The sequence below is a fragment of the Colletotrichum scovillei genome, assembly GCF_011075155.1.
Source record: "Colletotrichum scovillei strain TJNH1 chromosome Unknown Contig00006, whole genome shotgun sequence".
Classification (NCBI taxonomy): Eukaryota; Fungi; Ascomycota; class Sordariomycetes; order Glomerellales; family Glomerellaceae; genus Colletotrichum; species Colletotrichum scovillei.
In genome coordinates this window covers 4,228,130-4,241,147 of record NW_023336264.1, presented here as the reverse complement: position 1 = coordinate 4,241,147, position 13,018 = coordinate 4,228,130, and the positions used below count along the sequence as shown (strand labels likewise).

Here is a 13,018-nt window from a genome sequence, read left to right as displayed (position 1 = left end):
ATGGAGACTTTTCGGGTACTTTGAATGGCGTCGTATCGCGCTAGTCTTTCTATTTCAATACTAGGATAAATCCCACAAGAAGATCACCGCCCGAACGTTGCGCAACAAGTAGAAAACGCTTCGGAGACTTTGTTATTCTGACTTTAGTGATTTTCTGCCAAGACTGCGACATTACGCGTACTACATTTTGCCCTTACTTCGTCTTCAATACTCCCAGGGCTTAGACAATACAGCGCTAAGCAATGGCAAAGTGAACGTCGTAAGTCTACTTTTGATTGACGCAAGTGACTGTATTTACACTCTGCAAGTTTGTTTCGATGGTCTCCCAACAATGTTATCTATGATTCACTGATCTCAATCTTCTCGCCAGGCTTCTCTTCAACTGGCTTCTTCATGGCCAATCTTCTCTATAGGCCATGTTCCTGTCCATTTCTATTTATGTCTCTCTCTCATCCTTATTTTGATAGTCCAACAGATCAAACCAAGGGAACCAAAGAGACTCAGTCTTAGTTGATAACGTAGCCGCCGTCGACGGATAATGAGGCGCCGTGAATAAAGGATGCCTTGGAGCTACAGAGAAATAAGACGGCATCGGCAACTTCTTGCGGCGTTCCTTTCCGCTTCATTGGCGCTACTGCGATCATGGGATCGTCTGATGAGACTTCGCTTGTCATTGGCGTGCTGAATTGCCTCGGTCAGCTTTCATGATCAAGACCCTTCATCCAGTTAACTCCCAGAACTTACTCAATGATCCCTGGGCACACGCAGTTGACGCGGATATTGTACTTTGCATACTACTAGCAGTCAGACTTGGAGTCTCTCGTCGTAGAAGAAAACCCACATCGATGGCATCGCTTCTCGTCATACTCAAGATAGCCGCCTTGGAAGCGTTATAGGCCGCTATCATCCTTGTCAGCTGTGGTCCTTCACACATGGAAGAAAGGACGAATTTTCGGCTTGGACTCACGTGTCTCTGGCCGGCTAACCAGGCTGAGATTACTCGCAACATTGACAATGACCCCCCGGTTCCCTGGTCTGCCGTCGTGCGTCTTCATGGATTCCTGCTTAATCATGTGCGTGAGCTCCGCTCGTGAGCATAGCCATGTGCCGCGGTAGTTGATATTGGTGATCTCGTCAAACTCGGCGGGCGTCAGGAGGTGTGACGGTGCCTTTGGTCCAAACATGCCTTCATATTACCGTCAATAGTCTTCCCGGTATGCTCAGGGACGTCAAAGGACAATCCTGAATAAACTCACCAGCACAGTTGACTGCATAATCGATCCGGCCCCATTCCTCGACAACATTCTCCATACACGAAGCAATGTCCTCGTCGTTGCGGTTGTCAATCTCCATGACAAAAGTGCGCGTCTCCCCGTTGGCCTCCCGGCACATGCGAGCCGTCTCCAGCGCGCCGTCCTCGTCTCTGTCGAGCAGAGCGATGCGCTTGCAACCCTCACGGGCGAACGAGATTGCCACCTGGCGGCCGATGCCTGAGTTCCCTCTGTCAGTCCCAGTCTTATGTTCTATCTCATCCTTACTCTCGCCTATTTTTTGATTTCATGATTGGATGTTATGGCGTTCAAGAGTCAAAGATTTTGACGTGTGACCTTACCTGAAGCAGCGCCGGTGACGACGGCGACGCCTGAGAAGAGTGTCATTTTCATCTCAATCTCGCGGAGGGCGCTCATGCATTCGTCAATGAGGGCTTCGTTTTCCTTCCAGGTCGACCTCTGCTGTTGCAATATCATCGGAGCCAGGTCCGGAAGAGGGAGGGGGGACTCTCTGTAAGTAACGACGGTCCTGTGACGGGTACGGTATTGCGTAAGAGCCCTCTAGTCCACACTCGAGCAGAGTGAATTCCAAATTGAAACGATTTTGTAAACAAAGAAATAAGTTTGAAGTATGAATCAGCAACAAGTAAAGCTTGTTGGTCGTCGTCACGATAGTCGGCTATACCCCGCGTGCTATCTTGGGCTTCACTTCGGCTTCGTTTAAAAAGGTCAGAAATTTGGTATTCCTTCGATGAACGAATAGAATCGACAACAAATGACACTAGAACAAACGGAAAACGTCCTTCTCGAAGGAAAAAGACAGTACAAGTCAAGTCTCGCTCGGGCCCGGCCACGGGCGTGCATCTGCAGCTTTACCCGCTTCACAATTTCCTTCGTCCGAAGTTCCCTTAGGGCCACCCGTGTCCGAGTGTGTGTGCCGTGTATTACTCGAGGCCTGAATCTCAGACTTGCCTTCCCCCCCTCCCCTTTCATCCGCGAACGAGCCGATGAAAACAGAAAGACGGAGAAGGAGGGAGGAGAACGCATGGCCCATACTGAGTGCGAAGAGAACCCCTGTGTCGGAAAAAGAAGGTTCAGGTTTATGAACCGATTCAACCGGCCCAGCTCGCCACGTGTTTGGATCACCGGCCGGTTTTGACTCTTGTTTTGAGAGGTTTGGCATTGGGGCGAGGAGGAGTTTCCGTCCAAAGGTACCTTCTCACCCGATTCGCTCATGTACAAGCGGCTCTGCCGGTACGACTGGTGAAGGACTGAATCAGAGGGAAAAGGAACTGACTCTAGTCGGCCTCGTGTTGTAGTTTCGACTAATTGGGAGAAGCCGAATTTTTAACACCGTAAATCGACGATTCATTATCGCCGCCAAGGTGGAGATGATAAGAGTAACAGTGAATGTCTTGTGATCCATTCTATTCTTTTGAAAATATGCTTATACCAACTTTTGATTCCCCCGCGTTTCATTCAACAACCCATCCCTTACCAGCAACCCTGCGCTGCACGACCTTCTTCATCGGCAACGGCCACCCCTGACCACCGACCCCTTCGGCCCTGAGGTACGGCACAACCCACACCTCGCGCGTATTCGCCGTCGACGAAATCTCCTTGACCGGCTTCCCGTAGCTCACGAGCGGCGTGCCCTTGGCCAAGCTCGCGAGCTGCCCGCCCGTGACGTCCGTGAGCGCGAGCATCCTGGTCTTGGGCGTCTTGTTCACGTCGGCGCCCTGCGTCGCGCGCTGGAGCTGCGAGTACACGACGAACTCGGGGCACTCGGCCGGGCTGAGGTGGGCGAGCGACGACGTCGGGTGGATGTAGATGTACTTCTCCGCGCCGTGGCCGACGCCGAGCGGCGAGAGCGGGATGTAGGGCACGTCGATGGCGCGGCCGGGCTTGCGCGTCACCTCGGGCGGCACGGGGGCCTTGTCGGCGCGCAGGGCGACGTGGTCGATGAAGCCGGCGGCCACCATCTGCTTGAGGTAGGCGACCTGCTTGTCCGAGGGGGCGTCGAGCCGGTCCTGGTATTTGAGGTTCTTGAAGGCGGGGATGTTGGCGCGGAGGAGCTCGGTGATTTGCTGGCGCAGCTGCGTCACCTCCTTCATGACCTTATAGCGGACAAAGTGGTCCTCGCACCACTTCTCCGTCGGGTCGTGGGCGTACTCGCCGACGACCTGCAGGAGCTTGATGGCGTCGGACCTGTCGTCTAGGTAGCAGAAGTTCTTGTGCGCAGCGTTGAAGAGGCGTCTGATATTAGCCTGGCGATCCTCGGCGATGATGTCGGCGGTGCGGCGGAACTCGGACTCGTCGCGCGCCTCGAGGGAGGGGATCGCCTGGTGTTCCGGGACAAACACCTCGGCGGCCGAGAGCGCCGCCACCATCATGATGGTATACGGTAGGCAGTCGTGCTGGTGGCCGACAAGGAGGATGCGGGCGAAGCGGGGCGAGAGCGGAAAGATGGACATTGTCGATCCGATTTTTGTAATCTGGCCTTCCGGCGCGATGGCCGAGAGGTAGGTGAGCAGCTTCTCGGCCTGGCGGAGACCCATACGGTTCGGCGGCGTCGGGAAGGGGAAGTTGACGACGTTGGAGAGGTTCATCGCCTTGAGCTGGAGCACGACACCATCGACGGGCATCCGCAGGATCTCGGGGTCCGTGAACTCGGGCAGGTCTCTCTCGTACACGGCTGAGGAGTAGAGTCTGTAGCAGTGACCGGGCCCCGTACGACCGGCACGACCGGCACGCTGGCTGGCACTGGCCTTGCTGATCCAGCCAATTTCGTAAGTTTGTACTCCGCTAAAGCGGTCGTATTGGCGCTCTTTGGACCGGCCACAGTCAAAGACGTAACGGATGCCCGGAATCGTCAAACTGGTTTCCGCAACGTTGGTTGCCAGGATGACCTGACGATGATTTTCGGGGGGATCCTCAAATACCCTCATCTGCTCCTTAGTCGGCAGGAGAGAGTAAAGGGGTAAGACTTGCATCTTCATGGGTCCCGTTTCTCCCTCCTCTCCTTCAATTTCGAACTCCTTATCGTCCTCGTGCTCCATGTCCTCATCCTCATCGAGGCCGTCATCGATGTCGGCACCGATGGCATCGTCAACCTCGCCAAAGTCGATATCTTCGACTTCCATAGGCGCATCGGTGGCTGAGATCTGGACCTTGGGTGCGCTAGCTTCGGTAAAGCCACCAAATGCTTCCCTCAGGCGCTTGCTCAGATACCTAATTTCATTTTGACCGGTAAGGAATACCAAAAAGCCTCCTGGCGGTAGCTTCCTGTGACCACGCATAATCTTGTTAAAGGCCTCCTCGACGAAGTCAGACTGTGTCCGCCTTGCAAAATGGATCGTGACAGGATGTTGTCTTCCTTCGACTTCGACCACAGGAGGCGGGGTGGGGAATAGTGTGGTGTTGTTGGTCATGTCTTCGACTCTTAGCGTCGCGGACATGATGATGATCTTGAGTGGCTTGATCGAGGGATCGACCTTGTCGTCGCCCTTGCGAATGTTGTTGATACGACTCAGCATTCCAATGAGGATATCTGTATTGACACTTCTTTCGTGAGCTTCGTCGATAATGATTGCCGAGTATTTCTTCAGAGAGAAGTCTTGCCCCATCTCTCGCAGCAACACACCATCCGTCATAAACTTGATGGCCGTCTTGGCCGAAGCTGTACCCTCGAATCGAATTTGGTATCCGACTCTGTCCGAGTGGTCGCCTAATTCTTGCGCAACACGTTTTGACATGCTCACGGCAGCAACTCGTCGGGGCTGCGTGACGCCAATCATGCCCGGAGTAGCAGAGCCAGGAGAACCGTACCCAGCCTCATACAAGAATTGCGGCACCTGAGTCGTCTTACCGGAACCTGTAGAACCGCATACGACGACAATGTCGTTATTGTGAATCATCTCCATAATCTTCTGTTCCTCAGCGACCACCGGCAGTTTCATGCGGACTTCCTGGATCTCTGGCGTTCTCGTCACAGCGACAGCGTATGCCTTGCGTGCAAGGTTTGTTGTCGGCTGTAGTTCCTGAGGCAGCGGTTCCTGCTCAAGCGGGCGTGGCTCAAAATTCTCTGGTCTAGGAATTTCCAGTGCTGTGGAGGCCGCTGTTGTTCCCTCAAAACCAAGGGCCTCGTTTCTTTGCGCAAGAGCCCAGGCCTTGAAGGCAGACTGCCTTGTGCTGGTAGACTCTTCATCGTCCTCGCTTTCGTCTTCATCTTCGTTGTCTTCCTCAGACTCTCCGGAGCCTTCGCTTGATTCTTCAGATTCCTCGGCTGAATTGTCATCCTCATCGCTTGATTTGTCCTCTGCATCATCGCTCAGGCCGTTCCATTCGTCCTCTGCATCCTTCGCTTTCTCTGGTTCAGCAATGGAGAATTTGGAGGTTACGCCACCTCTCTTTTGACGCTTCTGAAGCACCGGCCGTCCCGAATCATCGACATCTAATGGACGCTTCAGACCAGAGCCTATAGATGCGGCGGGTTGCGGTTCCGGCTTTGATGTAGGTGCAGGTGTAGGTGTCGGTTCAGGTGCTAGTGCTTGTGGAGGCGAGATCGGTGTTGACTTTGCTTTCGCTGCTGATACCGGCGCAGGTGCCTTGACTGTGGCCTTGGGAGCTTGCGACTTGGGTGCCTTTGAAGTCTCATCTTCGCTGTCGTCAGAATCCACCTCGGGGGCCTCCTCTCTCTCCTCATAAAGCAGCTCCTCTGCATCCGCGTCGACTGCCAACCCGGCGTTCTTCTCCCGCAACGCCCTCGTCAAAGCCTGGCGTTTGGACTCCTTGCCCTGACCGAGAGTTTTGGTGCTCGTGAACAGGCTCGTGTCGACCTTTTGTTGCGCGAGCTTGGCGAGGATTTCGCGATTCTCATCTTTGCGAAGCTTATTGGTGATGTACTTTTCCAACCGCTTCGCCTTCTTGCCGCTGGCCTTGGCACCGTCTCCTTGTAATTCGGCCTTGAGCTGCGCTCTCTTTTCCTGGAGACGCTTCTGGTCTTCGGGGAGAATCTCATCCGCATTCGAGTCCTGGGGGATGGTGCCGTTCTCCTTGGCCCTCTCGCGAGCGAGCACCTTGTGCTTTCGTTGCCTTGGGACGAATTTTCCCATCTTTATTTGTGTGACAATGACAAGGTCGAATTTGTCTTCAACGCAGATCCTTCGTGGTGTGTGGTGTTGCTTTGGACTGAAGCAAAAATCGCTGTTTCTTATGCGGCCTCTCACCTCACTAGAAAAAGTTTAGGCGGATGAGACCGAGTTTCGTTGCTGATCCAGGTGAAATCTGATCAAGCCGTCGAAGCCTAGAAAAGCGATCAAATTTTGGAAAAATGCGTTGCAAAACAATTGTCAATACCGCCAGGAAATTGGCATTCTAACAAGGGTATCAAGATTAGGAGATGCACGTTAAGTGAAGTCTCACGTTTCTCTCACTCAACGCTGAGGATCGCTAAGATGCACTGCCAAATTCTGGAAATTTTTGGATGGAAAAGGTTCTGCCGTCTTGACCGCCAGTCCTCTGGCTATTTTCGGCCTAGTGCGGGGCGATTCACACCCCTGTCGCCCGCAGCTGTGGGTCCGACGAGTCCCTCACTGGCTGCAGTCCGAGTTAACCTACAAGTCCAACTTGAGACTTTAATAAACAACCTACATCATACGCCTACACGATCAAATAGTACAGGCACTTCCCAAAATCGAGAAGACTCAATACAAAATCATTCTGTCCCCCAAAGGTACTATCTCGGGACATCCAACACGATGGAACCTCAGGGAATCAGAGAAGAGGCCTTCCCCGCACGAAGCAGGCAGGAAACGGGAACAGTAAACGGCGTCCCAACAGAAGTCACTTCAGTTTCCTTTTCCGACAAGTTTGTATTGACAATCTCACAAGACGGCAAGCTCTCGCAATGGGTGCGTCCTCGAAGTCTCCCTGAGATTTGTTCAAAGTTGATTTACTGACCATTCTTAAAGATCCAAGTACCTTTGCAAGCTTCCACAAGCGGCATGGTTGACCTGAGCCTGCCTTCAACCAGCCAGGGCCTTCTCCCATCTGTCCACCTGACGCCCAAGACTCTTCTAGGAGGTGGAGGTGATGAGAGAGAAACGCTGGGGCAGCTCTACGCAGCACAGATTGCCAGTCTCATGTCCACGAGAGATCCCGAGGATCGCAGGACGCTCGTGGTGGGACTTGGGCTCACTAAGGTTGACACTGAGCGAGAAGCTTTCTTCGATACAGTCGAGTTGGTTCAGAAGGTTCTGTGAGATACCTGCCAGATAACGTGGTAAATCTCGTATCGGAAAGCTGCAATGATGATGATCGCTTCTGCAACTAGTCTCTGAACAGAGCATACGCTGGCTGAAAGGCATCTCGCTGATGGAAGTCGAATGCCCTCTGGTGGGAATCAAACCTCAATATCAGTACTGGTATGCCATGAAGATATCGCACAAGGGATAAATAGGCCTCAAAATGAAGGCTGGGTTTATGAGTGGCTGGTATGATTGATATGGACTTCAAAAATTTACAGTCCGTACAGTATTGCCAGCAACAGGGGCATGAAGTCTGGAAGCCGTAGTGGCGCCTAAGATTTCAAAGACATCACCGGACTCATACGGAGAGTATGTTTAATTTCTGAGTGCCAAACTATTCCATAGCGCAGGGCGCTTCAAGACCTTGTTGACTGCGGTAGTCGTGATAGACGTTTTGCGTGCTTTCATCTGGTGAAGACTGGCGCATAGATCAACAACTTATCTCTATGAAGGTAGCAGGCATCCAAACTACAGAAATAGAACCTGCTATAAACCGAACACTTCCGCCCTCTGTGACGGTACGTACAGCGTCAGGGTCAACTTGCTTTTTCCGCATCCGCAGTGACAGCCATACTCGTGGCGGTGAGCCGGAGGAAGATAGTCTGCACAACAAGAGACAACGCAGTGCCACAACACGCCTACAAAGTCGGGCCACCACACCTTCCCCCCACGTTCAAGTAAGCCTCGCATCTGATAGGCGAGCCCAGAGAGGTCCTCAGTCATGCCGGGGAGCGCGAGCCGTCGGATTTCGACGGGCTGGATATGCAGACCAGACAAGATGACAGCCACCTTTGACATTCCCCGGGCCGGCACAGGCGGGAACGGCTTCCGGCATATGGACAGGTGCTGGCGGCCAAGGGAAAAAACACCTCAGACTACTACGTTCTCACCACCGACAAGAAGAAATGAAGAGGCAGTAGTGGCGGTCAGGGAACGGAACGGGAGCGCGCAGCTGTTGGCGGCTGAGTGTGTACGAAGAGAGGCCGACGTTGCTCCAAGGATGGTTTCCTGGCACAGCTTTTTCTCTAATGAAGCAGGCTAAAAAGTATTTCATGCTCGACTTTCTTTAAGAAATCAGAATGTTCATGTTTATGAGAAGTTACTGGAGGCAAGTACTGTCATTCAAGAGAGCGTGGGTATGCTCAGCACCTTACCATACCTCGAAACTATCGACTAATCCTCTGAAAATAGCGACGTTTAAGTCTTTGTATCTACGTGATACGTAAAGCAGCTACCTCGGTCACAATCACGGACATGTCGAGGAAAGATCCCCCCTCGCCTCGACCACCGCCGAACCCACCACCAAGTCCGAGTTGAGGCACGCTGTCTTCGCATTTCGGCTCATGCTTGGCGAAAGTTAGCACATGATTACATGCTATTGACACGACAATAAAGCTAACATGAGGTTACGTAGTGACTAAAACACACATGAAAAGAACAAGGTCTGGGGTAGCAACTTGTTTACGCTGAACAACACCAGAAAACTTATATATGATGGAGGCGTGCTGGATGACCGAATACCCCAACAGTTATAGGCATACTTACAAAATATCAATCTTCAACACCGGGCAGTCTTTCATAGCCTAGACTTCTCTTTAAGCACCCACGTCCCCTCCCTAACCTCAAACTCTCTCCCCTTCTTCCAACCAAGCCACTCCTCGAGCGCCTTCTCACCACCATCGCCAGGCGTAAGCGGAACGCCGACGTACCCTCCCCCCTCAACACCAGGCCCCTGCCCCCGTCTCGGATCCCCATCCTCGCCAGCCGCCACAGCCAAACACGGCGTCTCCACCAACGTCACCGCCGGCCTCTGGTCCCCTTCCCTCGCCGGCTCCGTCTCGAGCTCGCGATACTCCAACACGGGCGTACAACACGCGTCCGTCCCGTCAAAAACCTTCTCCCACTCCTCTCTCGTCCGACTCTTAAAGATCTTGGTGAACAACTCCCGCAGCTCCCCCCACCTCGCCCGATCGAACCTCTCCTCCTCCCACCCCTGCCCCGCCAACCCGAGCCCCTTGATAAACGCCGCAAAGAACTGCGGCTCCAGCGCCCCGACCGCAAAGTACTTGCCGTCCTTTGTCTCGTACGTATCGTAATACGGGCACCCGCCGTCGAGCATGTTCCTCCCGCGCCCGTTGTCCCCGAGCGGGTTCTTGAGCGCGAACCGCGGGAACGTGGCCAAGTACGCCGACCCGTCCACCATGTTCGCCTCCACGACCTGGCCCTTCCCGCCGTTTCTCTCCCTCGCCAGCAGCGCCATCAGGATCCCCTGGAACAGCATCGCCCCGCCGCCAGCGAAGTCGGCCAAAATGTTCCACGGCGGGTGCGGCTTCTCCCCGTCCCGGCCGAGCATGCTCAGCGCCCCGGACACGGCGAGGTAATTGATATCGTGGCCCGCCATGTCTTTATACCGCCCGTCCCTTCGGAACCCCGTCATGCGGCCGTAAATCAGGCCCCGGTTTGCCTTTTCTAGGACCTCGGGCCCCAGCCCCAGCTTCTCTAGCACACCCGGGCGGAAGGGGTCGATGAGCACGTCTGCCCTTTCGGCGAGACGTTTGACAAAGGCGAGGCCGGCGGGCGATTTCAAGTCCACGGCGACGGAGGCCTTGTGGCGGGCTAGCATGTCTTCCGTCGGCAGGGGCGTGCGGCTTCCCTCGATGGCGCGGTCGACGCGCAGGACGGAAGCGCCTGCGTCGGAAAGAAGCATGCCTGCAAAGGGACCCGGTGCGAGGCCGGCGAACTCGAGGACTTTGACGCCTTTTAGGGGCGGAGGGCCGACCATGGTTGCCGAGTATTTCACTTAGACAATGTTGAAGATGGTTGAGAGTAAGATGAGGATAAATATAAGAAGACTTGGAATAATGACAAGGTCTTTATGTGCTTGTTTCCAGGTTACTAAGTACTCGTTTGTAATATTGTAAGAAATCTTTACGGATACATGTAGATGAAATTGTTGCAGAATTGTGAAATAAAGACGTCCCGGTTGTGAGTTGTGACCGAGACATGAGCCCGGTAAACTTAGAGTTGGGGAAGCTCCCAAGAAGCCGAGGCAGTGTCCGCCTGTGGGCGGGTGGTCGGAGTTGCTGAAAACAAGCAACTCCTAGTACTGGCACCGGACCGCGGGGGGGACGGGACGGGAGCTACTGTGGGGTACGGTGAGCACCTTATTGCTGGTGCATGATGTTCTCGGTGTGGGGTTCCTGAAGCTGAGGTGAGGTGGTTGCTGGAAATGGACTTGAACACAGGGCCGATGGGATGGGATGGGATGGGATGGGATTTCGTTGGCTCCTGAGTATTCCGTACTTCTATCACTTTTGAGAGTGCCAAGCACCCCAAAGTGCATATCCACAAGAGCAGCCCTTATTGAAGTTTATTCATCTTAAGTGGTGATATGTGATACAATTTATACAGCCCCTGCGTACCTATACTCTATGTTAGGTACACTTCTGTGCATGAGATAGTAGATATAACAATAATCGGGAAGAATTGATGATTTGGCATTGTAAGACTATTTTCTCCTTGATACTTGGGCCATGCCTGTCGTCCAAGATTGTAGATATCCTTCAGATGTCCTTGCTTCAGATCAATACCAGTACACTCGCGTGAGAAAGTAAAGCAATTCCTAACACTGCCCAGAGAGCAATAAACATGACATATTCCCCCCAAAAAGGTATCTTGCAAATTATTGTTCACGAACAGAATCATCACACCTAGTACCATTCAACCCAACCTCCAAAAGCGCATTCAAAGGTTCATCGAAACGCCGGGATCAACTCCATTCAGCAGCTCCACAGTCTCCTCCCACACCCGCACCTGCATCTGCTCCCCCTCCTCGCCCTGCATGACCTTGGGGAACCGCACGACGACGCAGTCGCTCATGTACCGCCCGTGGGCCTCCTCGCCGGCGAACGCGCTCGCCGTCAGGCACCGCGACCCGACCTCGGCCGACCGCGCCAGCAGCTTCAGCCCGACCTTGACGACGATGGTCAGCGGGAAGGGGATGTTGCGGAACAGCGCCGTCGCGCAGAGGCCCGGGTTCAGCGTCGTCACCTGCACCCGCCCCTTGCCCGACGCGTCCGCCGCGATGGCCATCTGCCGCGCCAGGATCACCTGCATCAGCTTCGACGTGTTGTACCGGTCCGTCAGGCTCTTGTTGGTGTTGAGGGCCTTGTAAATGTCTTCCTCGTTGCGTTCGTGGAACTTGGCCTGCGGGGTACGAAAGTGCGTGTAAGTGGATGGCATCACACGCAGTTTGACAGAGAAGGGCAAGAAAAAAGCACAACAAAAACTCACCATCTGACTCGCATCCGAAGCGACAATCACAATCTTGGGCGTAACATTATGCGTCTTGCCCGTCCTCCTCAGCACCGGCAACAACTTCAACCCCAACAAGAACGTGCTCAGCACATTCACCGTAATCGTGCTCTCCCACCCCTCGGCGTCGACCCTCTTGCCGGTCGCGATGCTTGCGTTCAGCACCGCAAAGTCCAGCCTCGGCAGCTTGTCCGCGCGCGCCGCAAACTCCTTGACGCTCTCAAACGATGCCTGGTCCAGCGGCCACACCTCGACGACGCCGCGCCGGCCCGTCGTCAGCTCAATGTCCGTCTTGGCCGCCTCGCCCTTGTCGGTGCTGCGCACGGCGAGGATCACCTTGGCGGCGTTGAGCCGCACAAAGTGTCGCGCCGCTTCGAGGCCCAGGCCGACGTTGGAGCCCGTGACGATGATGGTGCGGCCGGCGCAGTCGTCGGAAGGGTAGGGCAGCTTTTTGAATTGAGAGCGGAGGAAGTCTACTGCCATCATCTTGTCGGCTTTTTTCTTCTTCTTTTGTTGATTCGTTCCTCTCTTGAAATTTTGGAACCCTGGCTACTAAGCCTAATTCTTCGAAGAAGCTCTGTAGCTGTATTTCTTACAGCACTAGATATCCGCGTCTTTCGGTTAATGACGTTCTGGTAAGTCGGAAGTTTGTAGTCGTATATGGAACAATGCACGCAGAGAATGAATAAAGAAAGGGAGGTAAGGGAGGGCACGGTGAGTTTATTAACACAATCTCCCCCCTTCTCTCTCTTAGATACCTACCTCTACGGTCTACCTTTCCCCTTCCCCTCTCCCGACCTATCCGTCTAGACCTTGTCTAGACCTCCCTCTCCCGGAGCTCAAGCTTTCCCATTCAATGCTGCGGGGAAGGGGAGGGAACCTCGAGACGGAGAGCGAGTGTGAGAGAGACAGAGCACGGAAGCTACCCTGATGCTTCCCGCTACCCGGGAAATGTTTCACCAAGCTCAGCGAGCAGGCATTGACCGACGTGGAACACTAACCTGCGCACTAGCGCGACGTAACATGAGGTGAAAAAGCCAAAAAAGGAGATGTTCGTTAGCACGATAGGTAGCGAGTACGGAATACCGGGCGAATACCCCCGTGCGCCTGCGTGTCTCCAAGACG

The 13,018-nt window shown here is 54.0% G+C and overlaps 4 protein-coding genes across 4 annotated transcripts; 1 reads left to right on the top strand and 3 right to left on the bottom strand.

Moving 5' to 3' along the window:
* Nucleotides 1–506: 506 nt before the first annotated feature.
* HER10_EVM0004384 (helicase associated domain-containing protein) lies at nucleotides 507–6,385 on the bottom strand (the record flags this gene model as incomplete). The annotated part of the gene is made up of 10 exons (XM_035474032.1): nucleotides 507–681; nucleotides 745–794; nucleotides 842–900; nucleotides 968–1,186; nucleotides 1,257–1,490; nucleotides 1,613–1,670; nucleotides 2,759–3,409; nucleotides 3,455–3,613; nucleotides 3,659–4,028; nucleotides 4,107–6,385. 10 exons carry the CDS (start codon nucleotides 6,383–6,385, stop codon nucleotides 507–509), a joined length of 4,254 nt encoding a protein of 1,417 aa, XP_035332496.1.
* A 557-nt stretch (nucleotides 6,386–6,942) lies between these two features.
* On the top strand, nucleotides 6,943–7,722 carry HER10_EVM0002663 (uncharacterized protein). The gene is made up of 2 exons (XM_035472365.1): nucleotides 6,943–7,183; nucleotides 7,244–7,722. Exons 1-2 carry the CDS (start codon nucleotides 7,031–7,033, stop codon nucleotides 7,532–7,534), a joined length of 444 nt encoding a protein of 147 aa, XP_035332307.1. The 5' UTR covers nucleotides 6,943–7,030; the 3' UTR covers nucleotides 7,535–7,722.
* Nucleotides 7,723–9,155: 1,433 nt separating this feature from the next.
* Nucleotides 9,156–10,361, bottom strand: HER10_EVM0002747 (CoA-transferase family III; the record flags this gene model as incomplete). Its single annotated transcript, XM_035472444.1, has 3 exons — nucleotides 9,156–9,702; nucleotides 9,859–10,184; nucleotides 10,242–10,361. The coding sequence occupies 3 exons, from the start codon at nucleotides 10,359–10,361 to the stop codon at nucleotides 9,156–9,158; spliced, it is 993 nt and encodes a 330-aa protein (XP_035332318.1).
* A 727-nt stretch (nucleotides 10,362–11,088) lies between these two features.
* HER10_EVM0011242 (short-chain dehydrogenase) lies at nucleotides 11,089–12,777 on the bottom strand. The gene is made up of 2 exons (XM_035480679.1): nucleotides 11,873–12,777; nucleotides 11,089–11,785 (listed from the first exon to the last, which is right to left on the bottom strand). The coding sequence occupies exons 1-2, from the start codon at nucleotides 12,377–12,379 to the stop codon at nucleotides 11,324–11,326; spliced, it is 969 nt and encodes a 322-aa protein (XP_035333363.1). The 5' UTR covers nucleotides 12,380–12,777; the 3' UTR covers nucleotides 11,089–11,323.
* Nucleotides 12,778–13,018: the final 241 nt, after the last annotated feature.

Coding starts and splice junctions, on each gene's coding strand:
- HER10_EVM0002663 (XM_035472365.1), top strand. CDS start 7,031: ATGGAACCTCAGGGAATCAGAGAAGAGGCCTTCCCCGCACGAAGCAGG. Junction 7,184..7,243: donor ACGGCAAGCTCTCGCAATGG/GTGCGTCCTCGA, acceptor CCATTCTTAAAG/ATCCAAGTACCTTTGCAAGC.
- HER10_EVM0011242 (XM_035480679.1), bottom strand. CDS start 12,379: ATGATGGCAGTAGACTTCCTCCGCTCTCAATTCAAAAAGCTGCCCTAC. Junction 11,786..11,872: donor CTTCGGATGCGAGTCAGATG/GTGAGTTTTTGT, acceptor CGTACCCCGCAG/GCCAAGTTCCACGAACGCAA.